This window comes from Anguilla anguilla, chromosome 10, assembly GCF_013347855.1.
Source record: "Anguilla anguilla isolate fAngAng1 chromosome 10, fAngAng1.pri, whole genome shotgun sequence".
Classification (NCBI taxonomy): Eukaryota; Metazoa; Chordata; class Actinopteri; order Anguilliformes; family Anguillidae; genus Anguilla; species Anguilla anguilla.
Window position 1 is genome coordinate 16,732,547 of NC_049210.1, and position 27,346 is coordinate 16,759,892.

At 43.1% G+C, this 27,346-nt stretch overlaps 1 protein-coding gene across 1 annotated transcript; it reads right to left on the reverse strand.

The window, feature by feature from the left end:
• Positions 1-365: 365 nt before the first annotated feature.
• Positions 366-26,383, reverse strand: LOC118237056 (olfactomedin-like protein 2A). The gene is made up of 8 exons (XM_035435454.1): positions 26,039-26,383; positions 12,627-12,890; positions 9,211-9,318; positions 8,096-8,272; positions 7,494-7,749; positions 4,320-4,586; positions 3,849-4,034; positions 366-2,326 (listed from the first exon to the last, which is right to left on the reverse strand). The coding sequence occupies exons 1-8, from the start codon at positions 26,108-26,110 to the stop codon at positions 1,722-1,724; spliced, it is 1,935 nt and encodes a 644-aa protein (XP_035291345.1). The 5' UTR covers positions 26,111-26,383; the 3' UTR covers positions 366-1,721.
• Between the last annotated feature and the right edge of the window lie 963 nt (positions 26,384-27,346).

The following is a 27,346-nucleotide window of genomic DNA, read 5'->3' on the forward strand; positions in this document are numbered from 1 at the left end:
TGAAACTAAACAATTAGGTCAGTGGACAGTGAATCCCAGTGCAGAATCCCTCTCTTATGGCTCTCAACGGTCTAGTTCTAGCTCTCCTACAAAAACAGCACACCACTGCAAGCTTTCGCTGTAACATAGTCCTTCATTCTTTTTCCATACAGCAACCTAGCCCCCCCCCCCCCCCCCCCCCGCAGTAGTTATGTAATTTCCAAACTGACTGGCTTTTTACCCAAAAATGAAATGACTTCAAATGTTCAAATTAACATTTGCATAGAATGATAATTATGAAGTCAACCACGCATCATCGTTTTAGAATGACTGATACTTCTATGGAAGTCAAGTTTCACAGGACTCAACAAACTGACAAACTGAAGGGGACTTCATATTTTTGTTTATTGGAACCATTACACAGAAACTGAAGAAAAGGTCAAATTACAACATAATGTGTGGGTTTAGTGTAAAATGTGTCTCTGGACTTGAGAAGAATGTTCCCATAAAAGCAGTATGTGTATCAAACATCATCAACTAAATTATGCACAGCATCTTTTGTAAAATATCCAGTTTTTACAGCAAATGTTTCATATTAAACATGTCTGGTCAAACTTTGAGACGTAACACAAAGATATTATCTGTCCTCTCCTGAATAAATATTGAATAATTGAAATGTGAAGTAGCAAATATTAATTATGATACCTACAGTACATTTAGCACAAAACAGTATTTTTATTTAACAAATGCATACTGATGTTTTTATTTACAAAGGAAAACTATTTTACAAAATGACAAAAAACTAAACGTGAATAGTTTATAATTGCTGTACTTATAAAATGAAATGTCATTTTAAATCTATTACACTATGGAACAGTCCAAGGTTTTAAAATGTGGGCTTCTTTATAAATATGGGCTGGCTTCATTCCCCTTAACCTATAGTGCTGCTAGCTATTAATCTCCTACATATATATGTGTGTGTGTGTGTGTGTGTGTGCGTGTGTGTGCATATTATATGTTAGACCTCTGAACAATTATTGGTTATATTCAATTGTTTAAGCAGAATATAGTAATTGGGCTTCAAACTCATACAACCATCAATTTACTGTACCACATGACAACTTCGCAAGAGAATATCCATCCAGTCCCTTTGTTAGAAGACAGGGGTAAATTCAGTCAAACTAAATAGATGTCTAGTCAAAGCACTATTGAACATATTTGACCAATTTGACAGCAGAACTGCTGTCTTGTCAAGCACAACATTCCTTTCATTGTTTCATGTTGTAAAACCTTTGGCTGCAGCTGAGTGCTGCAGTTTGAATTGTTCCCTTATCCCTGGATTCAACTTTGACTCACAAACATATGCAGGCTTCTTTATCCATAGAAACACACATATTTGCAAAGATTTTGTTGACGACAGAACTGTTTAATTCTGAGTCAAAGTCACCATCAAAACTTTGATTGAATCCAGTGGTTAAATATAAAAATACAAAAACAGTTGTGAAAAAAAAACGAAAAAATTGTGTTTATATCGTTTCGAAGAAGCATCACTTCTTCTTTTACAAACACTTGTTTAGGAAACAAACACTGGCAATAACGTGGTCAACTGAAACAGAAGAAAGTCACAAAAACAAGCAAACGCATAGTATCAACAAGCTTTAAAAATGACAAAATATAAAAATAAAAAAGTGCTTGGTGATAGGATGGAGTTAATTGAGGTGCACAGATTACCCCCACATTGTTCACTGCTCCACAAAGTTGATGTTGTACGTAAGCTGGTGCCCATTGTCCCAGGCGTAGAGCACCTTCTCTTTGGGGTTGTAGTCAATTTGCGTGGTGAAGGCGTACTGGTTGATGAAGGGCAGGTGCGGCATGGCCTCTGTGTTGGTGTGAGTGTCGTAGGCGTACGACACCTCGCCCTCCTTCTGGTTGTAGACGTCGATGGCGTACAGCACGCCGCAGACGATGAAGCAGTTGCCGTATGAGTTGCGCTTCAGTCCCGTCTTCCAGGTGGTCTCTTTCTTCACCGACAGGTCGCCGGGGTCCAGTTTGCTGATGACGATCACCTCCTGCTGGGAGTAGTCGTAGTCCGCCGCCGGGTAGATGACCCAGAGGCCGGTCTCGTCCACGGCGAAGTCGATGTCCGAGTGGCCCCTCCACTTCCAGGGGGTGGTGTCCTCGTAGACCACATCGTGCAGGAGGGTCCAGGCCGCCACGTAGCGCATCTTCAGGTCATACTTGATGATGTTCTTGGTGAAGGCCCGGTTGTAGTAGAAGGCACCGTTGTATACCACGTGACCCGTGCCAATCCAGTTGTACGGAAGCTTGTACAGGTTGCTCCATCGCCCTGCAGAGAGACCAGAGTAGTCCTGTTATCTAGTTATCTTACTGGCGCTGTCAGCTGGGCAATCCTCACTCAACAGAGATTCTCATTTCACCATCAATGATTTTGGATTCAATCAACATTTGTACTCACTTTTGATTCATGATTAACTGTAAATGTTTTTTAAAATGCAATTTAGTCAGTTAATTTTAGTGACTCGCCAAACGGATTTTATGATGACAAAACCAAGATTTGCATTTAATTGTGGGTCAAAGGACATGTATTAACTGAATCCAGGCAAACATCTATGTCACTGTGGACTGCATATCCTAGCTTCATATGACCAATTATGACCTCACCTTTTCATGATACATTTGACTTAGCCAAATATTATAGACATCAGTGAAAGATAAATGATCTCACAAATATTTTTATTAGCCGAGATGAACATGTCCTTGGGACATATGCAGTATAGTACACACAGACTTTTCTCATTCTAAAAATTGTTCCGACCTGCTTATTTTTAACCACCCCTGCTGTATAAACATGTCTTGCACTAACACATGTCTCTGAGTACCTACCCATGTCTTGTCCTTATGTTTGCACTTCAGGAAGAGTGATTGAGGTAATGAATGAAGTTCTGTACCACTCAATACCACAAAAAGCCCCTATCCATTTTCAACCACATCTACAACTGTCTATCATACAGAGGCAGGTTTACAGCCTCACCAATTCAAATGTGCAACAGGTTTATTCACAGTGTTACATAAACCATTTCCTGCTTGCGTGTTCATTAGCTGAGACAGTTACAAATTGGATCTGTTTAAAAGGAAAATTCTCTGTGTTATGTCAAAGCAAAATAGTCATGCAGGTATACCACTCAGGCAGTCCAACACCTGTCAGTCAGAGTGAACCAGCCTGGTTTCTGCTTTGTATCTGAAAAAGCATGCAACCCTCTAAGCTCCAAATGGGCCTGAGGGGAATGGGTGTGAGTGGGGCTCTTCCATTCAAGGCCAAATGTCAGCTGCACAAGAGATCCCGGCAGCTGGAGCTTGAACGTCTTTGCCCTTAAATTGTCACTGTGTACAACAGGGAAATTCCAATGCACTGTGCAACAGCTGTAACTATAATTCAAGAACTGAAATTTCAAACAAAAACAAATTTGTTTTTCAGGGAGGGGAAATGCCTCATTGATTTTAAACGATATGAAACCCTCTCTATTCTCTGGAAGGAGATTGGTGACAATTCATGCAAACTGTTACAAATGCTTTCTGTACAAATACAGTATTCAGTACAGTATTCAGTAAACAATATTGCTTGGTAAAGATAATATAGAAGAGCTCCTTTTACAATTAAAAAAATTCCGGTATCCTATGAAAGGCACTTACACCAGACACTTTAACAATGATAGGCTTACTTTGTCATGTCCGTGATCAATGCAACCAACAGTTCTAAGGGTAATGGATGCTGTGGTAATGGATGAGTAAGGCAGCAAAGAAAAAAAATCACCAGCAATGAAAAGATGCAATGAAAACCTGTATTTTACCTTGCTTGAAATTCTCCAGGTTCCGAAACTCCACCAAGTTGTTGCCGTAGTAATAGTTGGTAACATAGATTTTGGAGTCCCTGGCGACAGGGTCCTTCATCCAGGCTCCCTCATTGCGTCCATAGCTGTGCTGTTTCTCTGGATGTTCCACTGAAGCTATGGTCCCTTCACAGTCCACATCTTTCACTGCCACCAGTTAAAGAAACATCTCAGCCAAAATATTAAGCAACAGACAAAATAATTTGGGAAACGATATTTTGTTCATTTACGCAGTTGCTGTTGTGTAGGGCTTTTTAAAATGGGAAGGTGTCCTAAATTATAATTCAGGAAATTAGTCTAGAACTCAACCAGCCTGAAGTGAACTATGCCCCATTCTAGGAATGACTTCTAGTATTGGAGGTGGATTATGCTTTCACACTTTACAGGAACTTAACAGAGAATGACAGTGTGGACACACAGAAGACAGCATACCTGATTTGTTGGGAATGGACCGGCTGCTGTTGTCAGAATTGTCCAGCACCAGCACAATGGTTGGTGCTGGCGCCTCTCGACTGGCTGTAGTCGTAGTGGTGGTGGTGGCTGTGGTTGTGGTGGATGCAGTAGTAGTTGTGGTCCTGGGTGTGGTTGTTGTTGGCGGCGTTGTGTGGACCTCTGTGGCGTCCAAGATGACTTCGGAGCTGGCGTCCTCTGCGGCGTCCTCTTTGGCTTCCTGAGCTGCCTGAGCTTTGCCTGCGTTCTCTGCGAGACACGACAGGAAGAGTTAGTTTCCGTGTGACCACTTCCTGTGTCTGTCGGGAAGGAGAGCCACAGAGTCCTGCTGAATACAGATCAGACAGCACCAAGAGGCTTTAAAGGAAACCTCTGCCACCAGGTTTTTCTAAATGCAGGAAACCAAAAGATTTGGCCCTCATCTCCCATCATCTGCACTGTTTACATCCAGCATTCCTCCTCTTTCCCTGCACGAACCCCCACCCACCTCCTTACCCAGAACATCCTAAATGTGTGGCTGCAGTGAGGGACATTGCACCATGTCAAATGCTGAAGGGGATTTCTGTATGCAATCACGATGGCCTCGGAAATCGCACACACACGCTGAAACATATACACACATGCACCTACACAAACACCATAAACACACTTACACCGACATGCAGGCGTATGCACACAAAGGCCAGAATAAACAGGTGATCGTGGTTGGAGTAGAAGTTCCTACTATTTACTATTTATAATCCATGTGGATTTATCACTGAAATACGGAATTAAAATACAAGTTTCTTCCTCTGTCCTTGTAGGAATAGGGCCTCCCTTGTTTCCCCTGTCATCAACTTGTTTGCAACAATGGCTCTCACAGAGTGAAAGGGAAAAGAGTTAATGTGCCAAGTGAGGGAGGCAGGTGCCTTCAGTCATGTCCTTGAACTTGACATAAAACAGACGTAGAGCTGCAAAACCCCCAGAGCTTATTCACTGTGGTTACCGAGTCGCTCCAACATTATTAGTTTTAATCACAATGGCAGAAGGGCAAAGTCCCACAGGAAGTCTGTCTGACGTGGATGTCAGACCTTGCCTTCCCCTGGGCGTGGAGCCCCTTGTTTTTCTTTGACGTGCGATCGACAGGCAGGCCGCGTCCCCCGGCTGAATGCGGACGGGATGCTCTTTCCGCGGGATTATGGAAATTAGGCTAATTCAATTCACGTTTCTGACAGGGACGGCTGGACTCGCCCTGTTCCCTCCCCTCTCGTCCACTCCTGGGGTCAGGCCCTTTTTATGGTCCAGTGGGATTAAGCGGAGGTGGTGCCAAAAAGGCACATGGGGTTGGGACAGGTGTCACGCACACACTGTTGTCTGCTCTGTGCTTGTCTGACTTTGTGATCCATATCAAATCTTTTCAAGCGGTCTGAAAGGACCACCCCATAAAAAACAAGGAAAAAAGGGGCTTCTCACCTACAAATAGGTCGTGTTTTTGCTTTGCTACTTTGGCTGAGGGTCATCTGGACTAGAGGGCAGCATGGAATGCTTCAGCTCTTTGTTCATCATTAGATTATGTCTAATCACAATACATCCCATCGCCAGAGCACAGTAAGGACATGGCATTCTCATGAACACATATCAATAAATATATGTACTTGCAATATCACCCAAAACATCTAAATTTAAATTATTTAACTAATTTAAATAAATATTTATGACTACAAAATATCCCCAATGGTGACAAAAAAACAGGATTCACACAAGAAATCTGATTATTTTCCAAAGACTCCTTCTCATGTGCACTTTCCTCATGCACAATGGAGAATTTTAATTCAATGACTGTTATCATTGCTCAATTTTTTTCAAAGAAAATAATAACCCTATAAAAATTGTCATATTAATTTTGATTATTTGTTTTCATTCAAAGGTTTACAGGGAAATTATCATGGACTACAGTTTGCAAGGACTGCAGGAAAAGAACATACCACAACAGAAAGGCAAATTTTTTGCCATGAATTTGTTGGCTCCTAAAGTGTAAAAAAAATATTTTACCCACACAAGACTAAGAGTGTTGAAATATGCATCATGTAATACTGCTATGTAATGTAATCCCATCAGACTGAGCTTGATTTTCTCAGTTCTCTGTTGTTTTACTCTGACTGCTAAATGACAGTAGATTGGAACTGAATCCAGAATCCTGTTTTAGCCACCCCACTTTTTTCTTTCATCAGTTCAGTGATATGTTCTTGTCGACATGGGCACTGGTGACAGCCTGTAAAGAATGCTGGTTACAGATTATCAGCTTCATCAGTTGGCTTGATGGCATTGTGTTGGTGTGGGGGAGGAGGGTACATCTGAAACCTTGCGCCCATTCCTCCCTTTTCTCTGGAATCTCCTTATCTCAGGCGGACATTTTTTAAAATCCAAGGATAGTGTCTGCTTTTCGTCTCACTATTATTACCTTCTAGTGCAAGATATCAGTCACGACTTAATAAAACAACAGGCAGATATGACTTCATGGCATTATTTTCCATAGAGAAAACACACGCATGACAAAACTGAATGTTACCATTTCCCAAGGGAGGTTCTTCTGCTGAAGAGGGAGTTGGGGGTGGGACTTGATTCAGCTTGAGAAGTATGAATTTCTCAATGTTGTTTTAACGGTCTCAGTGGACATCTAGCATTACTTCAATAAACCGGCTTGCTTGTTCTGCGCTGACCTTTAATCCTGATGACTGCTCTTGTATCAACACATCACCATGTTTTAAACTGTAATGGTCTCATTAGCTTCTACTCAGTCAATGGCGGTGTATCTATCTTATCTGAGTGTCTGAGGTCCAATGCAGAGATAGCATTTTGATCAGTGCATGAGGCCAGCGGCAGACCAAGAGTTTATTTAGAAGTAGATTAGTAGGAAAAAATAAGAAAATATTATGGAATCAACTGAGGGCTTATAACAGATGAGTCCATGAAAACAGACATTTTACCATGGGATTTTCTCAATGGAAGTTGAGAGACAGGAAGGCTGTGTGACTTTTAAAGACAGGGCTGAATTGGTGAGGCTTAAAGAATACAGTTGACATTTTAAATGAATCCATTATTTTATTAATTTTTAAATTTATTTTTTATTTTATTTTAATTAATTAACACCAACGTCTCCTCGGGACCACCCCTCACCTTTACTGCCTCCTCCGTGCTCAGCGTCGTCCAGCTTGGCCGCCTTGTAGTAGGTGATTCCCCGGATGACCCCAGGCTGGTGGCCAGCTGGTTTGGCCTTGGCTGTGGGGTCGGGCTTGGCTGGCTTCGCTTGCTTCAGCGGCTCTTTCTTGGGCTTCACTACCTTCTCCTTGGGGGGCTTTGGGGGCGGTTTGGACGCAGGCGCCTTTTTGGCGGGGTACTTGCTGGCATCTTTGGTTTTCTCTCCAGCAGTTTGCTACCAATGGAGATATTTCATAAAGTGTGTAAGCTGTGTGTGTCCAAATCAGAAATGGCCACTGGCATAAGCACTCAGTCATTTAGAGCCATAGTCATCCCTGGGCCACACAATGCAAGTTTAAATGGTTAGTGTAGGATTTCAGCTGGATCACATTGGGGCCGCAACAACATTCTTGTTTAGGGCTACCAAAACCCTAGGGTTGGCTCTGGTGCAAATATGTGTGTTTGTGCATGAGTGTGCATGTGCATTTATGGATATGTCCCTATCTTACTGTGTGATTCAGCCACTGGATGTGCTCTACAGTAAGTTAAAACAGTACAGATGCACAGTTCAGGCAGTGTACCTGGGCTTTGTTCTCGGGTGCGTCCTTCTGTAGTAGCTGCAGGCTCAGGCTGGAGATCTCCTTCTTTATGCTCACCATGATGTCAGAATAGTTCTCGTAGCGCTTTAACTGGTTGGACAGGGTGATCACACTGTCCCTCACAAAGTCGTTCTCTCGCGTCAGATTGGTCTTGATGGTCTGGAGGAAGGAGAATGGGGACATGGGGCCTTCTGATTGGTGGCAGGAACCTAGAGTGGCTTCATTCATTTTTTAACATATTTTTCTTTCTGATATAGTTTAAGGAATAGTGCTATATCATATACAGAAAAAGTGATTGGAAATAACCTGCAGTGAAATACACAGGTTTGTTTGAAAAACCTTGCTGGAACCATTGCAAAGAAAATTTTACATCTGTGTGCGTTTGATTTACACACCTAATTTGTCATGCACTGCTCAGACTTCCTGTTAAAACTTAATTCTTGACTTTACAGATGAAGAGTTGAAATCCCTTCATACCACCAGACGGCGGTGGGGGGTATCTTTGTGTGTTTCTGACTGAGACAGAGGAATATTTGTGGTTTTTGCCTCTGGTTGGTTTCAATTAGCATCAGAAAGAGAGGCAGATGGGAAAGAACTAAGGCAAAGTGCGGGTGACCACTCAATTTAAAAGGAACCACTTGAATCCCACCAGACGACCCAGAACTCTCATCTCCAGGAAGTCTGTCAGCATTAGAATAGGCAGCATTGGCAGTATGGAATTAATTCTTCTCAAATAAGGAAGTGCCACACTAAGAAAAATAAGATCCAATAAATAAAAAAAAAACGTTCTCAAAAAACCCAAAGGCTCTTTCTTCCCCCAGCTGTTTCGCTTTGTGCTGTTCAAGCCCGGAGAGCAAAAGCTGGAATCCAGACGTCTAGAGGAGTGGAATTCTAGGTTGGGAGATGTTTTGACATCAACAGATTAGGCTCACCCCATTATAGCTCAGGTTTTTCCTTGATATAGCTAGGCTATGTCCAGTTTGGCTAGAAAACTTTCACTTCTCAACCAAATAAAATTGAGTTTTCACTAGACGGCGTTTCACCAAGGTTCCACCGACCTTTCACCACAAAAATGTTCACTGGGAGCCTTTCCTTACCTCCTCCAAGTTGCTCATCTGAGAGACGACCTTGTTGATGTAGGAGTGGACCTTCATAAGGTCCATGCTGTACAGCGTCCCCTCCAGGAGATCCACCATAGACTGCAGCTGTCAAGAAAACCAGAGTACAAACACAGAAAGTCAAACGCACCCCCAAAGCCACAGAAAGCAAAACCGTGTTCAGTGCGTGCGATTCGCTTAGCCCTTCACTGGGCGGTGTTCGCCTTTTCATTTAATCTAATTTCTCACCAGGCCCCGACCCTAATCTCTTTCTGTGACTTTTAAAAGTTCAGCACATGCCCTTCCCCCATGGAATCAGGCCAAATCCCAAAGTCACCACGACCACTTAAGTCTGGAAAATCCTGCAGCCTGCTCGTGTCCTCAGACAAAATCTGGATGTAGTTGTGTGTGGCGACAGTGCTGGTTGTGGGTTACATAATATGAAGAGCGAGACACGAGGCAACTGGGACTGAGCGTAAAGCAGGTCTTTGATGATGAGAAAGACTGATTGACCCTGGCGTCGCTAATGGCTCTGCTTCGCCCTCCAAAGGAAGACACGCTGGATACAGGTGTGACATGGCGTGGAACGCGAACACTCCCCGGCTGGATACGTGAACACATTGCTTTCATCAGCCTTATAAATGGTGAAAGACTCAAATTATATTTATGGTTTTAAAAAGAATGAAAGAAAGAAAGACGAGAGCATAATTGCACCTTTGTAAGTTGAGCTCAAGCAGCAATGGGCCCTCCTGCTTCTTGTGCTTGGTCCTTCTTAGATGCCGTGTCAGTACGTTTATGTGCGTGTTTGTTTAGTTGGGAAGGCAGAAGTATGCCATCCCAGTCTAGCAGAGTTCATTCTGGCCATCAATATAAATATTGTTAAAATGTGGACACTGTGAGCGTTGCATGTCCTTCTAAGGCATTCTTCCTCAGTGGAGTGATGCACCCTGGGGAACTTCAGCCTGACTGTGGCAAAGCTGAACGCGGCCTGCAGCCTCGCAGTGCACCGCATCATCATGCAGTGGCTGGATGACAAGATGCGACAGCTAGCTACATGCCCTTTGGAGGACACCTGCGCTGGTGTGGACTCACCTGAACTGGCTAATGACGTTGCAATGAATGGATGGGTCTGTAAATATCTCAGAGCATTCCAAATGCAAAGAAAAACAAAAACATGACTGTACTGACTGTAAGCATATGGTCATTTATTGTTTATAAGTTTGCCTGTTTTGCTTGTGTGTTCTATGTCATGCTCAAATGCATTCAATAGCTAACAACTGATAATCCCTGATTTACCATATACATGTTGCATTGCCTCCTTTCTACCTGGTAGGCAATGTTAACAGCCATCTGTTGAGAAGTCTATACTTTTCCACCACTGTCCCTGCATCATCATGACTGATGATTTTGTACAGTCGGTGTTAAATAACTTCATCTTTCATTTAAAAGTTTTGGGAGGAAAATTATAGCTTCAGATATAGCCTACAATTATTTTACAGTAGTTATGTTTCAATAATGCATCCTCCTCCGTATATATGATACCTCCTGAATTTAACCTATCCTATGTTATTTCTGGGCTTAGGGAGAGAGGTTATTGACCGACGAAAGAAAGTTATTTGGCTTAGATTCTTTAAAAGCTTTGATTTTCCCGCCGCTGCCTAACTAAAAGAAAATTACCCCCGCGTTGACGGGTGATTCCCTGCTGGGAGGAAACAAAGCCCTCTGATGCTCTGAAAGAGCTCCGGTCTTCTTCCAAGTGTACGCTTTGCATTTTAGCAGGTGGTTTAAAATTTGGACACGGTCCCAAACCGAGTCTGATTACATCAGGTGCTCCTGGCCAGCCTTCCTGCATCTGGTCCACTTTCCCTCCTTTTCTTCACTCAGGGTATTGCGTGTCTTGCCTCCTACTGAGAGTCATATGCACTTTAAAAAAATAAAAGAAAAAAGGACCATATTTCAAAGAGCTGAATGAGGAGCTAAGCCGAGACCTGCACGCTGCTTTTCATCTCTCGCTGAACTGTTTCACAACCTCTGCTGCTTTCTAAACCCTACATGATCGCATTATCATGGTCATCACAAAGAAAGAAATACCAAAATGTGAAGGTAATACATGACCATTGGCCCTTCTGATATCAGTATTATGATCAATTATTATTTATTTTGTTCACAGATACCTTTATGCAAGGTTACATGCATGGCTCTTCCACAGGATCCATTTCAATAGATGAATAGTTACCGTTGCACATCAAGCGAAGTAGCCTACTCAAATGGCATTGCCCCTCATGCGACTCAACACTTGAACCTTTTGTGCTAAAAGCAAATCTGAATCTTACCACTACCGAGTATGAAATACAGCCCAGAGTGTTTAGCTTGGCATGAATGTTTTCCCTCGTAAGTGGTTCAGTAAAGCAAAGTCTAGCATTGATGTTTATGGCTTGATCCCACTGTTGAAAAACAGCAAGACCCCACTGCGCGAATGTGAGCATGCCACATTAGTCAAAGGGCCTTCCTCATTCCTCCGGTCCCAGTTGTGTACGTAAACCTCCATTCCTTTTGGAAACAGCAAGGCAGCACTTAGTCACAGCCTGTTTGTTTAAGAAATTAAAGCCAGACTTTGCAGTCGACACCTGCAGAGACAACAAACCTGAGCGGATTCATCCAATTACCCACCCCCCTCCACACACACACACACTCTGCCTCTCTGTTACACACACCCAGCCCCCACACACCATCTCTTTCATCAATGCTTGTGAATGAAACAAACGGAAGCTGATTGGTAGTAAATTTTCTGTCCCCAGTGTGGAATAGGCACCTGCAGCTCTTAGTTCATCACTATATTACCAGCACATTAACAGAAGGAACGAAGCAGATGAAGCCCGTCCACTCATCCCATTTGCTTACCTGGAAGCGAATGGAGCACTCTATTCACTTCCAGGTTTATCAGGGGAGAGCTAGCACTGATTGGAGGATCACCCATCCTTGGCCAACGAGTGCAGGCTATGCCGTATAGCCCTCTTACTAAAATCACAGTTCTTCAGGTCCAAAAACTCCTGATTTTCCACCCTCCCTTTACCTTGGGGTCAGGTGTGAATACAGTCTGGCCAATCAGTAGCACTAATTGTTCAGTTAATTACCGGGGGAAAAAGAAAACCAAGGCCGGATTTTGATTCAAGGTCCAGATTTGAGTATCCATGCCCTATAGTTTCAAGTTAGGGCTATGTCCTGTTATTGCTAATGTAGTCATAGTCAGATAATGACATTACATGGCCTACACTCATGGTGAGTGCCTTAAACATCTGGTTTGCTCAAGAACACTCAACACCACAAAGATTTGACCAGCAAGAAAAACAAGACCTTCCAGACCTTTTTAAATGTAAATGAGAGAGAAAACAAGGGTGGATGGTAGCCCAGTTTACCTTCAGCAGCTCCGGGGCCTGCTTCTTCAGCTTCTCCATCTTCCACTCGTTCTCGCAGGGGTTGAGGGAGGAGGGCGGCGCGGTGCAGGAGCACTTGCAGTCGGAGCCGGAGCTGACCGTCTCCACGGTGTAGAAGTCCTCCACACGGACGCTGCCGCTGCGCAGACGGGCGCAGGCGTCGCGGCTCAGCGGCCGCATGATGCACTTGCAGCGGCAGTCCGACCCCTCCGACGTCATCCGCACCGGCTCCGTCTCGCCAAAGATCTGGAGGGGTCCATGCAAGGGACAACAGGAAGAGTCCTCAGTAACCACAAAGCATGTCTTCCTTCAAGAGACAACCATTACTGACTGTTACATTTTTCACACTTGGTTTTGAGAGCATGGTTTCAGTGGCTGGAAAAATATCTCCAGGAGCAGAAAAAATGAAGTACTACAGCCCTTGTTTACATTATTATGCCCAAAAAATTAGGCTAATGCTGCATAAAATTAAGCCCACATTCTTTTTTGTCCAGAGTCCACCACTTACCTTCGAAGTGGCTGCAATTCATTTAGTACTGTAATGTGGCATTTCCTCAATAATGAGGACCATTCTCTTGCACCATCACGTCATGTGAATGCTGTGATTAGGATTCTCTCTGCAGTGTCTCACAGCCATCAGTCAGGAGCTGAACCCCTAATAAATCCATTTCTGTATATGTATATGGAAACATGCTGACTCTGGCATTTTGTCCCTCATAGTGGTAGGCAAAAAATCCATAAATCATCCTGTCATTCTTATGCACTTTTCCCATTTGCCAGTTGAGTCATTCGTTTTTCATTTTCTTCAGAGCGGTTTCTTATAAACCAAAAGCAGAACACTGAAAATGATAGGGAACATGAAACACAAGTCTTCCACCCTTTGAATATATATAGTACATTTCAAATTCCAGGTGTAACACATTAAAGTCATTGACACAAGTGAAATCATCACCAACAGAGCTAACAGTTGATTCTCATGGCCTCATGCATCCCATTACAAGAGTGAACTGGGCAGTCAAATTACTAGCTTCTAATAGTGATGTACAAATCTGATGATGGGATGAAAGCCAAGTTCCACAAATGAAAGTTTCTGCTGTTTTTTCATATAATTTGCATAATATCTTAACAGAAAGCAATATGATCTACATACACTATATGGCCAAAAGTATGTGGACACCAGGCATCCAACATCTCATCAAAAATTATGGGCATTAATATAGAGTTGGTCCACCATTTTCTGCTATGGCAACCTCCACTCTTCTAGGAAAGCTTTATAGTAGATGTTGGAGCATTGCTGCAGGGATTCACTTCCATTCAGCCAAAAGAGCACTTGAGTACTGATTGGGTGATTAGACCTGGCTCACAGTTGCCTTTCCAATTGAGCCCAAAGGTGTTGGATGGGGTTGAAGTCAGGGCTCTGTGCACGGCAGTCAAGTTCTTCCACACCGTTCTTCACAAAACCATTTCAATATGGACTTCATTGTGTGCCCGGAGGCATTGTCATGCTGAAACAGGAAAGGGTGTTCCCCAAACTGCTGGAAAAGCATAGAATCGTCTAGAATGTGAATGTATGCTGTAGCATTAAGATTTGCCTTCACTGGGACTAAGGGAACAAAACCATGAAATTCAGCCCCAGACCAAGGGGTGTCCAGATACTTTTGTGTATAGATTGTATATAGAGGAAATAGGTAACATAACTTTAAAATCCTTTTTAGTCACGAAAGTTGACCTGTTTTAATAGAACAAAACACAAATACTGTACATAACTCATGGAAATAAGTGAAAACGCAATATTTTTAACAGACGTTTGCCCTTGCCCTTGCCATTAAGACTACAGGGCCTCCGTCACACAGAAGCTGAACATCTTCTCCCCTACTCACAAAATGCTGCTCTCCTATCGGTCTAATAGGCCAGCTTCTCTGAACCCTCTGGTAGAGGTACTTACACTGTTATCTTTTCTCAAATGAGATTTAGTGATCTCTGTAAATTCCGGATCAGCCCGCATGTGGTACCACTTAGAGGACCATAAGATCCCTGCATTACAGAAATTCCTCATTACAGAATCCTGTCTGTCCTTTCCGCCTTAGACGTGGCTGCTTCTGAACCATGCGTCAGCCATGTTGAAGGCTGGATGTTCTTCCATATCTGCCCGACAGGTGATTCAGACGATAGGGGTTGCCAGACTGGGGAGCTATTTGCCAAATTTTGGGGTGAATTTTTGTGAAAATTTCTTAGCGGAAGCTTTACAATTTAGAAGCTTTTTAAATGTTATGCTAGTCAATGGTTGAGGGAGGATTTCAAAATTTGTATAGGATTTGATTGAAGAGAGGTGATTTTGAATAAGCACAATATATTACCACAGCATTGGGGGAAACAAAAAGGACTGAGGGCAAATGTGCTTTGCTTCTGTTGCATCATAATCTTGCGTAAAATCTGGCTGTGCCGGGGAGAGCAGAGATACAAATAAGCACAAGCTTCTTACCCAGCATGCCTTACTGCTTTTCCCTTTGATTTACTGAATGACCATTGTAGGGCTCATGTTTTAACCAGCGTAACCCTCCCGCTATTCTCCTCTGCCGTGGTCTGTAATTAAGTGATGTGGCTTTTGGTAGCTGACTCAAAGCTGGTACCTGAGCCTGTGGTTTTGGGCTGAAAACCTGCAGTTTATAAGGGGAAAGCTCTACTTGCTATAACAGACCACACAACGGCAAGTGCTGCTGCCTCAGAAGAATCCACTGCTATTCTTACGTGACAGTCAGAATGTATCTGTTTAATTTCTTGTTTTTCTTTTTTTGCACACGGTTTATACTTTTCGTTTGGATCAAATCCACATACTTACTACACTTACTACATGCTTTCTTGTACTCTGTCGACTTATATAAATCTGATTGGGAAAACTTCAAAGAAGTAAAAAATGAGGATTTTTGTGGGTACCTAGGACAACCAGGATACACTGTGTTACAGGAATTAACACAAAACAAAACAAAACAAAACAAAACAAAACAAAACAAAACAAAACAAAACAAAACAAAACAAAACAAAACAAAAACACTATAACAGAATTTTAAAATAACAATGTAGTAATAGAAAATTGATTTTTCAAAACCCGTAGGTGTGTAAATAACGTAGTTCAAGACTTCAGTAAATACACTGACTGTTGTCTTCTGCTGAGGGGAGTCCATTGTATGAGTAGGACACATTTTAGAATCAGTATCTCTGTAACCATGAAAGAGTGTGTGTGTGTGTGTGTGCGTGTGTGTGCTTGTGTGTGTGTGTGTGTGTGTGTGTGTGGGTGTGTATGTGTTTGTGTGTGTCTGTGTGTCTGTGTGTGTGCGTGTGTGTGGACACATTTATTATGACCACAGTCCATACTAAAACATCCTGTTTTCACGGGGGTCTGTGATTATTCAATTCATTAGACAAGATAACCTCTTCCTGGGATTACCAGAACCACTACGCACCAGTACCCACAATTACTATTGGAGCACTTAGTAAAATTACGCAAAGCGCAGAGATGGGGCTTCAAAAGGTGACCCACATGTCACGAGAGGTTACGCTATCTCTCAGATCAGCCGTGCTGAAGGCTCAACTTCTGTCTCAATTACTGCCATTCTATTTTGGGGCCCAAACACCCCTGATTGCTGTGGAGGGGTGGACACGAGTGAGCAGAGACCAAGCCAGCAGTGAGGTCGACACTTTTTTTGTTAGAAAACCAGAAGGGGGCTATGAAATGACTGACTTGAAACCATTTTTTCATAGCAGCTATGGGATGTTCAAGACACTGCGTATATTCTGCAATGAGGAGAGCAAAGGCACAACCATTGCAGAATAACTGAGCAAGCGAGCGAGAGAGAATTGTGCAGAATAGTGTTGTAAAGTACAGCATTAAGAAGTAAGAGTATTCCAATAAAAAATATACTATTATCTATTTTCTGCTAGGCATACATGCTTTTACTCAAAGATTAAATGCAGACGTGTGCAGAAAACTGTACAGGTCCAAAGACTGTGCCTTGCAGGACTGTTTTAACAAAACATCATGCGGTTGTGCTATGTTCTCTGAGCAAATATCAAAGTTGATTGCGTCCACTTTCAAAGCAAAGTGGTTCATCAAGGTAAACAGAAACGGGGTCGTAAGTGGGATCTCATTAGCAGAGGAATGCGGCCGCAGTGAGAGCATGGGATGTTAACCTCCATTACGTGAGATTTACGCCCGGGGCCCTCTTCAGCGATTGGTCAGGGACCCTAGGGTAGCCTTCAGGGCAAGAAGGCTGTTTTCTGCTGATGTCAACCAAAAATGGCCGCAAACATTCTGTCCATATGAGAATATCGGATTAACAGATCAAACCAGGCTTGGAAGGGTTCCAGTCCAGACCCCCTGAAGCCCCTATTGTCCTTCAGCCGTGGAGAAAACGGCACAAGACTGGGTTTGGCAGCTCCCTAGCAACACAGCAATAAGAGGCTTGTAACTTAGAGTGAAGTATGAAGTGCTGAAAAAGTACAGAAATTCCGGCTTGTCGGGACTGGGGGGGCAATGGTAAACATCTCAAAATTGAAACTAAGCCAAAGCTCAAGTTTGCTCTTCCTTCTTGAGTTTGCCTGTGTGTTTTTCTATTTGACAAAGAAAAAGGTTTGACGACAAAAGATATTTATTGCATTAGAATTTACCGGTCCTTCCCACACACTTCACTTGCAGTGTGAACATCAGGGGAGGACACTTTCCAGTACATTTATATCATCTGGTCAGTCATTCGCATTTAAAAAACCATATTCTTTGGATTCTTTTGTAAAAAAAAAAAAATACATTTTTGGAAACAAAGTCATTGGGAGAACCTCAAGACCAAATGTGCCTTTTTGACAAGTAATATCCAGAACAAAATCCAGAACAGAACTGAGCATCTACAGGTCTGTTGGAGGACTCATATAACATTGGAAAACATATAATAGATGTATTACCATTTCTGTCTTTGATGTCTTTTAGGAACCATTGACTGATGCAGCTGGATACCCTTTTATGATGCTCACTGTAAATTATCTCCATCACTTCTCCACTTTCCATGCTAGCTGCATGGACAGGATCATGGATGTATTTAGTCCATGAGCCACAGGGATATCACCTCCATTGAGCACCGTCTCTCCATTGTACTGTTGCTGCCAATCAAATGTAGTAGATGATAATGAACACGGACAGCCCTTAGGTGTCCGAATTCTAGCCTCATAACAGGACCATGTTATGAGGACTTGGCCACAATCAGTAAACCAGACACCTCCCAGGCGGCTACAACCCTGGCCTCTCCCTCAGCCCGAGAGCCAGCTTGAGTTCAAAAGAGTTTGACCTGGATGAATGGCGGTGTCGTCTGTCACGCCCCTGAGCTCCGAGCCAACGCAAGTAAGAAACGTAGATTGCAGGTTACGCGAAAATGCCGCTTTGGGGATGTGTTTTAATCAACAGCCACCGTGTGGCACAGTCATTCATGCCCGAGCCAAATCTGCGGGAAAGCCCTTAAATCTCTGCGCCGCTCCGCATTACCACTTTACCAGTGCCGTCTCCCGTTGCCTGTATAATTTTCTTCCAGACCTCGTGGAACCCAGCACAGCCTTCGCGCTTTAAGGCGGCTCTTCCCCGTCACTCGATGATGGCGCTCAGCACAGATGCTACACTGTCTGTGCCCTAAGCCACATAAACTGCCATATCTGTTATTGGTCTCAGACTTCTGTACTGCGTCAGGTGGTGCCTAATCTATTGTTAGACACCGTACTGCCCGGCAGCTGACAAAACACCCGCCAGGGTCCTGCAGCATGTTGTTAGAAACAGGAGATAATTACAGTTCTCAGATGTTCTCAGCTTGTATTTTGGTGGGGAAGTTTATTTGTCTTCCTATGACCTTTACCCCTCTTAATAAAGGTTTGGATTAGTGACGCGGCACCCCGGACCAGCACAAGAGGTGGGGCCGGCTGTTCTTGAGAAGCACGCCGACTGCTACTCCTGCTGCCTCCCTACACCGCCTCGAGATTCACGATTTTGGCCCGAGTCTCAGAGGCTCACACGCTAGCGGACGAGTTTCCTCTAGGGGTCAGAGGTCAGGAGCTGAGGAAAGAAGCAGACGAGTCTGTGTATTCGCAAGCAGAGTGTCCATAAACACGAACGAGGTGGTGAGTCACAAGAGCGATTTTAATATGAGACAATTCACCAAAGCAACTGTGGAATGTTGCTGAGTGGCCAGCACGCTGCTACCTCACACATAGGGGCAAAATAACACAGGTAATTAATTTACTGTCTATTTTGAGTTCTGATTCATTTCCCAAACCTCATTAGGTAGTAGCATATGCTAAAAATCTGCTTATGTGAACCCATGGCCTTTTGTAAATGGGGTCGGATTGATACTCCAGCTTTCAGATAAGAGATAAGCAATGGGGATTACCGTGTCTTTGTCAAAATCTGTTGGGACAAGGAAATAACATTAAGCCTAAAAGGTACTGCATAATGCCTGAAAGCAAAGAGGTCAGCTTAGAAAATGCTTGTTGACTTTGAGGGCACACATTTTAAAGGTTGTGGGTCAGGTTTACTCTTGTTTTTTGCTGAACTTTTGTTTTCCATTGTGACCATGTGATTGGGGAGTGGGGGAGGAGGGGGATGTGGTTTAAAAGATGGAATTTAACACGATGTGGGTCACCCGCTCTCTAACATCAAAGAGAAGCCACCCAAACACAATTCGTCCAGAGACATTGACCAGACACCACTGTGGAAATCAAATCAAAATAAAAGCCTGATAACGACACTGTAATCCTAGACCTCCTCAGGATCTGAGTTTTGTGTTCAAAACACCCATCTGCTCTGAGCTAATGAGATGGACCAGAATGGATGGTGGGGTCCCTGCATTCCGGCAGCTCAAGTCATATAGCATGCTCCCCTGAGACACTTTCACACTGTTCTCCAATATACAATTTGTCCAATACACAATTTGTACACACACACACACACACACACACACGCATGCATACACATACACACACGCACACACACATGCACACACACGCACACACACACACACACACACACATTCATATGTGTCCCAGTTATACAATGGTCTCTGCTCAGCAGAAGACAACAGTCAGTGTATTGACCCAAACAAAGATGATTCAAGAAAGTCTTGAATCACATTATTTACACACCTTTGGTTTTTTTAAATAATATTTTTACAACTACATTTTCAAGGTAGTCTTAATTTAATTGAATAACTGTATTACCCTTGCGGCTTACAAAAATGAATAGTGTTTTTCTCACCTGGTCTGCTACAGGTCATGGCTATACACATAGAGAGTATAGTACTTGCACACACATACGTGCATGATATACAGACACACACACACGTGGAACCAAACTATTTATGGTACTTATTCTGAAACACTGACCTCAGAGTACACTACAATGACCTTGCCACTTAGGAAAATAAATTGCCATTGCCATTCCTCACTTTGCATGTGCTTTTGTTTTTGCAGCCAGATGTGTAAAACGCCTGTGTAATGCCTACTCTCTTGGGGAAATTGCGTACTCTCTAATATTTCTCAACATTCGTTTCCAATTTGAAGGACGACGTGAGCATGCTCTGTCTCAGCACACACAAATGATAAAGCACTGGAATGCAATCATAACAAATTCACGTGTGACGATGTCTAGCGGCTGTCATTCTAAATTCAATAGATAATTCACAATGTTGTTTTCAGCATTTGCAGGATAAGCCATAAAACTTTTCAACCAAGCCGTATTGGCTGGGAAGTTCTAGAATTGTCAGGAAAAATGAAAAACAGTCTGTAATAAATTATGTATCCTGAGGCAGTGTAGTCTTAGAGAAAAAACGTGCAAAGAACGTGCCACTGAAACATACTCCAAAATTTGACATCACGATAGGTCAATGACCAGTTGGTTGGGGAAAAAAAAGTTTCTGTACAGGAAGTGCACATATGTGATGGTCAGACAGGAAGTGCTGACGGTGGAGGATGTCCACCAGGACAGCATTATGACTGCACAGCACAGCATTATGACTGCAGACAAGCACAGGTTTCTGCTCATAACTATTATTTGAGACAAGATTCTTTGTTCACAAGCATTTTGTCTATTCTGTGGGATGGTGTAGAATGATTTCTCACAGAAAGACACATTAAAAGAAAACCTGGAAGAATGAGGTATTGTTCTAAGGCATGTTGGCTAAGGTTGTCCTTATACATTATTCAAGCAGTGTGATTTACAGGGGAGAACTGTATCATAAATGTGGTTGCCATTCCTGATGTCGAAGCTAGGGGGCAGGGTTTCTCAGTTCCGCTTAATGTATCTCCAGATTTCAAAACCTCATCCATAGAATGGCCTGGGTTCCTCGTCCTGCTCCTCTGCACTCTCCCTGACCTTCCCATTGTAATCTTCAACGTGTCTGCAACCAAAAGACAGAGCAGCCACACCCTGCTGTTCCCATGCTGCCGCACCCCGCCCCACTGCCTCTCTCATTTGCCCAGCCAACGCCCGTCGACTCACACCAGTCTTGGGGGGGGGGGTATCACTGGCAAGGCAACACCCTCTCTGCACTGGACACCCCACAAGGAGACGACACTGCACGAAATAAAGAAAAGCTTGGGGGAGACATCTGATCCCCTTCAGCTTTCTAAAATTATTATAATAATCAATAATAATAATTATTATTTTAATTTGTTATTGAACCTTCCATTGCACCTGTGCTTGTGAGGAATTTGAAATATCAAAGCCACCATTGTAATGAATAATAACAGCAGTGAGGATCCTCATCGCTATAATTTCCCACAACAGGCCACAGACTGTTTCCAAATCAGAGAGGATGGAATATTACAGAGCGTAGTTTAGCTGTACGGTGACCCTGCAAGCACAATAACCTCCCGTGTCTCCCTACTGCAGACACCCACTACACAGAGATGAGAGGACAGGGAGGCCGGCTGGCTGGCTGGCTGGCTGGTTGACATTAGGATGGGTCATGTGATCTCGGTTTTTATTTGCAGGGGGGGAAGTTGTCATCCTGGAACGAGAGGTCTGGGCCCGGGGAGGAGGGATTAGCGAGCCCTTTCAGAGGGGCGGGGGCACTCTGATCTGTGAGAGAGGGAGTGAGGTTACTCTTCCAAAAATCCTGCAGCTGTGCAAACAAGGCAAATATTGTTGTCTTCAACCCACTCGACGGCATCTCACTCCAAATTTGGAAATCGCTCGGTGTGCATGGGTGCCAAAATAAAAAAGTGGCCAAGGAATAATTAACCGGTCTGACCTTCCGAAGACAAAAGGAGTATTTAATCTGAATGCTCCCAAGTTGGTGACAAGCTGACTAAATGCAGTGAATTTTTTTAAAGTGTGAAAGCGTGCGGGATATTGAGTGACATCTTGTCTGGCAGATGTATGCATGTGTGCAAAAGAGGACATGAGGAAGGGGGGGGGGGGGGGGGCACTGTCATTTCCTGTCTGCGTAACTTCAGACAGCCGAGGTGAGCGGCGCAGTTTATTTTTCCAGCGTCTCCAGGGAGCGGGCAGGACGCCTCCGACCTGGCGGCCTCATGGGAAAGGGAGGCCGCGGAAGGCGGCCGTCGCAGAGACAGGGAGAGAGAGCGCTCTCCGCAAGAAAGAGAAAACGAACAAAAAAGCAATAAAAACCAGAGAGTCGCACGCGGCGTCGAGAGCGCGTCGAGAGCGCGTCGAGTGCCGACGGGGGTGTGCTGCCACATTCCCCGGGGTGTCTTTGTGAACTGAAATGCACCAGTGACTCTTTTGCCAAAGCTGACTGGACCCAGCGGTGCTTCCCTTTACAACACGAGCACCTTTTCCTGTTGCCCACCACCACAGAAGACCACAACTGCTGCCCTTTCCTTTCCTACACGTGCATGTTATTGGTCACACACCGCCGCACTTCTTGTATACAGTGGAGGCAGAAAATGGGGGTTTACAAAAAACCAGGCCTACCTATTGAAACAAGGTTTTGGTCTCTGAACAGTGTTGTTGTAACCTTTGAGCGAGGTACTTGACCTAAACTGCTCCAGTAAAACATAAATTTAGAGATCCGTATAAAATCCAGGTAGAATTACATAACATGTTTAATGTGTTAAACGGGACATTTACTCCTAGGTCACTCTCTTCTTGCCTCCCCCCCCAAAAAAGCCAACTGCCATTTCCTCACTGGGGGAGGAGGAAACAGGCAATGTGTGGGCCTGCCGAACAAGGAGAAGTATAGTGTGTGGGTGTATCACCCATTGGCACTGGAGTTGCCATGAAGACACATGTTTACATGAATATATGCAATGAATCTAGGACTATTTTGTGGCTGATCTCTGCTCCATTACAGTATAGAGCACTTGGGTCAAGTAAGTCAATTCTCGGCTGCAAACCCCTCACCCCACCCCCAACTCACCTGCCCCCCTCACCACATTTAAATAACATCAAGGTAATGTTTTTTCTATCCTTGTGTAAATTAAAGATTTGGCTCAGTCAAGGATATGCTGTTCACTGAAAAGGGCCAGTTACCAGTAAAATGAATGAGGGATGTACTGAGGATCCTTGTACTGAGGTTCTAATTGAGGTGGGATCCTTTAAAATGGTTCTAATCCAACATTAAGTGGGCCTTCCCTGACAAATACATTTTTTCCAGGGATTTCACAGCAAGATTCCTGCTTCACATAAAAAACTTGACATGGCATTTGCTAAAATCCATCCACTACTTTTTACAGCCTGTGATCTGTTGAGAAGTTGATGCGCTCAGAAAGGAATGTATGATCAGCGATCGCTCCCGAGCGTATCATTCTGTCCCTATTATTAGAGCTAATGTACGCCCTCCTGCGCCTAGCTAGATGCGACCCTTTAACCCCTTTCATGGTTAGCACAAAACAGATTGTGCTACAGTACAGAAATCATGCTTCACATCCAGAGGGGGATGTGCTTTTTGCACAAAATTACAACATTTATTATCATCACGTTTACAGATAAATCCAGAATAAACTTCAACATAAACGTTCATTTAACACTATATTTCCCACCTCAACGTGATAGCTATAGATTATACAATACATTATCCATGTTTTCAAAGTATTATATTACATCATGCACTTCATACCAGCGCATGCTCATATTTATATAACCGGAGACTTTAGTTGAAAGGGAAACTACTTCGTGTTTAGGCCAATCTTTCTCGTCACTGAGTCATTTGGGTTATGGTTTATGGCCCCACTGCTGCCACAAAGGCCTTTGTTTTGCAGTCAGTCGAGTCAATGTCCTAATTGTCACATGCAGATTTCCTTTTGGCCCCAATGAGGTCTGGCTGTCATCCTGTGGCAATAATTAACACAAACTCAGAGGACAGGAATGAGCTCCATCAACACGTTCTCTTGGCCCAGCAAACAAATGGTATCCTTTCTGCATTACCAGAGACGATGCAACAGGTTCAGGCCGTAAAACTGTCACTCTTGTATACAAAACAGTGAAAGTTAAACAGACTATTATTTCAACTGTCAAAATATATTACAATAAAATGTTGAGCCCTCATTAACCATGAAAAACCAATTTAATGTGCATTGTCATAGACCAGCTTTCAGGTTCATGGACTTAACAGTTAAAAACAATCATAAGATCAATCAAGCACAAGGAGCAAAGTGCATCACCAGAAATCAAAATGCAGATGTATCACTCGAAGCACCTAGGAATATTCGCCTGCATTAGGCTACCAGCAGCCTGTAGACTGGGATGTTAGTTTTAAGCAGCACAGCGCAGTGTCTCAATAATTCATGACATCTTTTTGATCTTCTCCGTTTTCTTTCCAGTGAAACGAACAATTTCTCTGGCACACTTCTATTCTCTTCTTCACCCATCGATCTTCACTTAAACAACAGTCGTGAAAACACTGCACACTTGTTGCCTAATGTGTGATGTCATCTTGGTGCTTTACTGAAATGAACCAATAAGGAAAAGTGCTCCTTAATGTGAACCCACCCACAGAACGACCAAAGCCACGCTCTCAGCGCTGCACAGAAGCGAGCGTCTTCAAAATGAATGTAGGCTACTCGCCGGGTAGCTCATACACGAATCTAATGTCCATATCAGCAGTTTCCACCGCGCTCTGAAATTTGCACACCACGAAGATACAAATGTGTGACAGCATGCAGTATAGAAAGAAATAGAAAGAGAGAAAGCCAGGATTTCTAAATATAGCAGTGAGCAAAACTGTTTCCAACTTGGAATTAGTATCTTATCATTGTGTAGAGATAGCCCTGCAAATACTAAGTGGCTGAATTAACATAAACTTGGCGGAATTGGTGTCCATGTCTGGAAACAGTTCGAGATGTGTGTAGAGGAAATAAATGTCCATTAAAATGCTACAGCAAAAGTGTTCTCAGTTCGTTTACTTGCCCATATTTCCCCTTTCGTCATTTACGTTTAATTAACCAGATATCCCTTTTCAGTATTTCTCAACACTTTGAACATTTTCCTCTTGCTTGTGGACAGCTTGCCACCTGCTTTGTGGTTGTGTGTGCTGATGATGAATTACCTTTTGACACATCAAGTCTGGTGAAATCAGCCATGGACATTCACCAGAAAGTGTAGTGCTGCAACGTTTAGGATTGCAGGATTTTTACGCATTACATGACCTCAGAGGGAAAGAATCACCAACTCTTATCCACCCCAATATACTATGACAAGATATGAATGACTTTTCAAACACGCTACTCTTGAACAAGAAAGTGTATCCTTAGAAAACTGCCAAATAACGGTGAACTGAAAACATGCCATCGGGACATAAGAAAAAACGATGCTATAGCTCATGAATGGACACATCGTCTAGCCAACACGTGTAGTTTGAAACACACGTCTGGCTCTATTATGATTGGAAACTGATAAATTCATTTGTTTCCCCATTAAGTGGCAATTCGAACATTCACACACCAAGACGATGTTCTGAAACCACACCGCGTTCAAAAGAGATTTCAACACATCTTAATCCATTCATCACTGATTACTATGCGTATTCTGAAGAATATTCTGTATGATCTGCCAATCTACACACACTTGTCTACATAAATTAGACCTGTGTGCCAGAGTTAATCGAAACGTATACCCACGCCTCTAACATACAAGGCTAACAGCATTGACAGTTCACCGTATGTTTCAGCACTATTAAGTACAGTACAAAGAAATCGGGTAATACTATACAACTGTAACTTGAGATAGCGGGCAAGTTAAAAATCCGTATTCAATTGCATAGGCGGTGAAGTTGGCGTTATGGTGTACAGTCATATCTGATTATAATTAATCAGATATGACTGTACACCAACTACAATGCAAAGGTGATTAGAGGCAGATCGGGCGACTTCAGCATTGTGAGAATACAGGTTATTCTTGAACCCACCTTGTTTTGAGCAGTGGCATCTTTGAACAGCACGAGGACAATGCAAGCTATGATGTTTGTAAACCTCCACATCTCTCCGGCGCATCCAGTCACTCACGCAAGCAGGGTGGACAGCTCTTCGCGCTCTCACAAGGTAAAACTTAATTACAAAGAACAAACGTTTCCTGATTGGTGAATTCACATGGGTAAAAGAGAGAAGCAGACAGCTGTGTTCAACGTTGCCATAGAGCCTTTGGCTGATGGTGTCTTGCGTGCCGCCCACAATTACACCGGACACCCCACAACCCTGCCCGGACCGTGTCTGTAAGTACTGCAACACTCTCAGACCCTCTTCTTTCTTAAAACACAAGCGGAGGAGGAGCAACTGGCATCGCCTGGACACCAAAGCAAAAATGCCAAGTTTACGCACTCCTATGTGATATAAGCTACTTTCCCATTTACTCTTTATACTAATTACACACAACAAACGTTTTCCGTGTACATGGAGCTCACATATAATCAATTTTACGCTGTCATATAGTATCCTACATTTAATCAAGTGGTGACTTACTCTGCTAGATCTGAATTAACCTCGAGGATTCAATGGGGTTTAAAGCAAACACGCACGCACGCACGCACGCACACACACACACTACTGTTAAATCTAAGATAATTTATGCGACAGAACGAAACGAGAGTATAAAACGATATAAAAATGTTTAAGATATTCAATCAGAATTACTCTAGCGTACATACACAAATATAAACACATTTATAATTTACTCATTACTCATTTATAAATTACACATTTTAAAACAGAAAATATATTTAACGGAAAGACCGAGCGGCACAAACAACAGCACTATACACTTTATATCATAATAGTTCAGATTAGTCCCTTTGCAAAACGGCCCATCACCTCAAATGATATTAGGGCAGTGGCATCTTCTGGTACAAGTTGGTATAGCAACTTTTCTTTGACTTGACAACTTAAAGTTCATACTGATAAATCCCTGTCGTCTTGATCTGGACAAGTTATTTCCGTCTTCATTTATAAGCAACACTGAAAAAATGGCTCAGCATTAGTCAGAGAGGCTCAATATTATAATACTGAAAATATATTGAAATTAGGCTGAAAAGAGGGTGGTCGGACGTGGGTGTGAAACACTCATTCCCTTTCCACCTAAGCATTCATTTTATTTTACTATTTAATGGTGTAGGCTACTCATATTTTGTCAACATTCGCTGCTATTTCTTGAGTTGCCACGATACGTTGTAGTCGCGATTAAAGCAAAGGTGTACATTATTGAAGCATGCATTATTATTTTG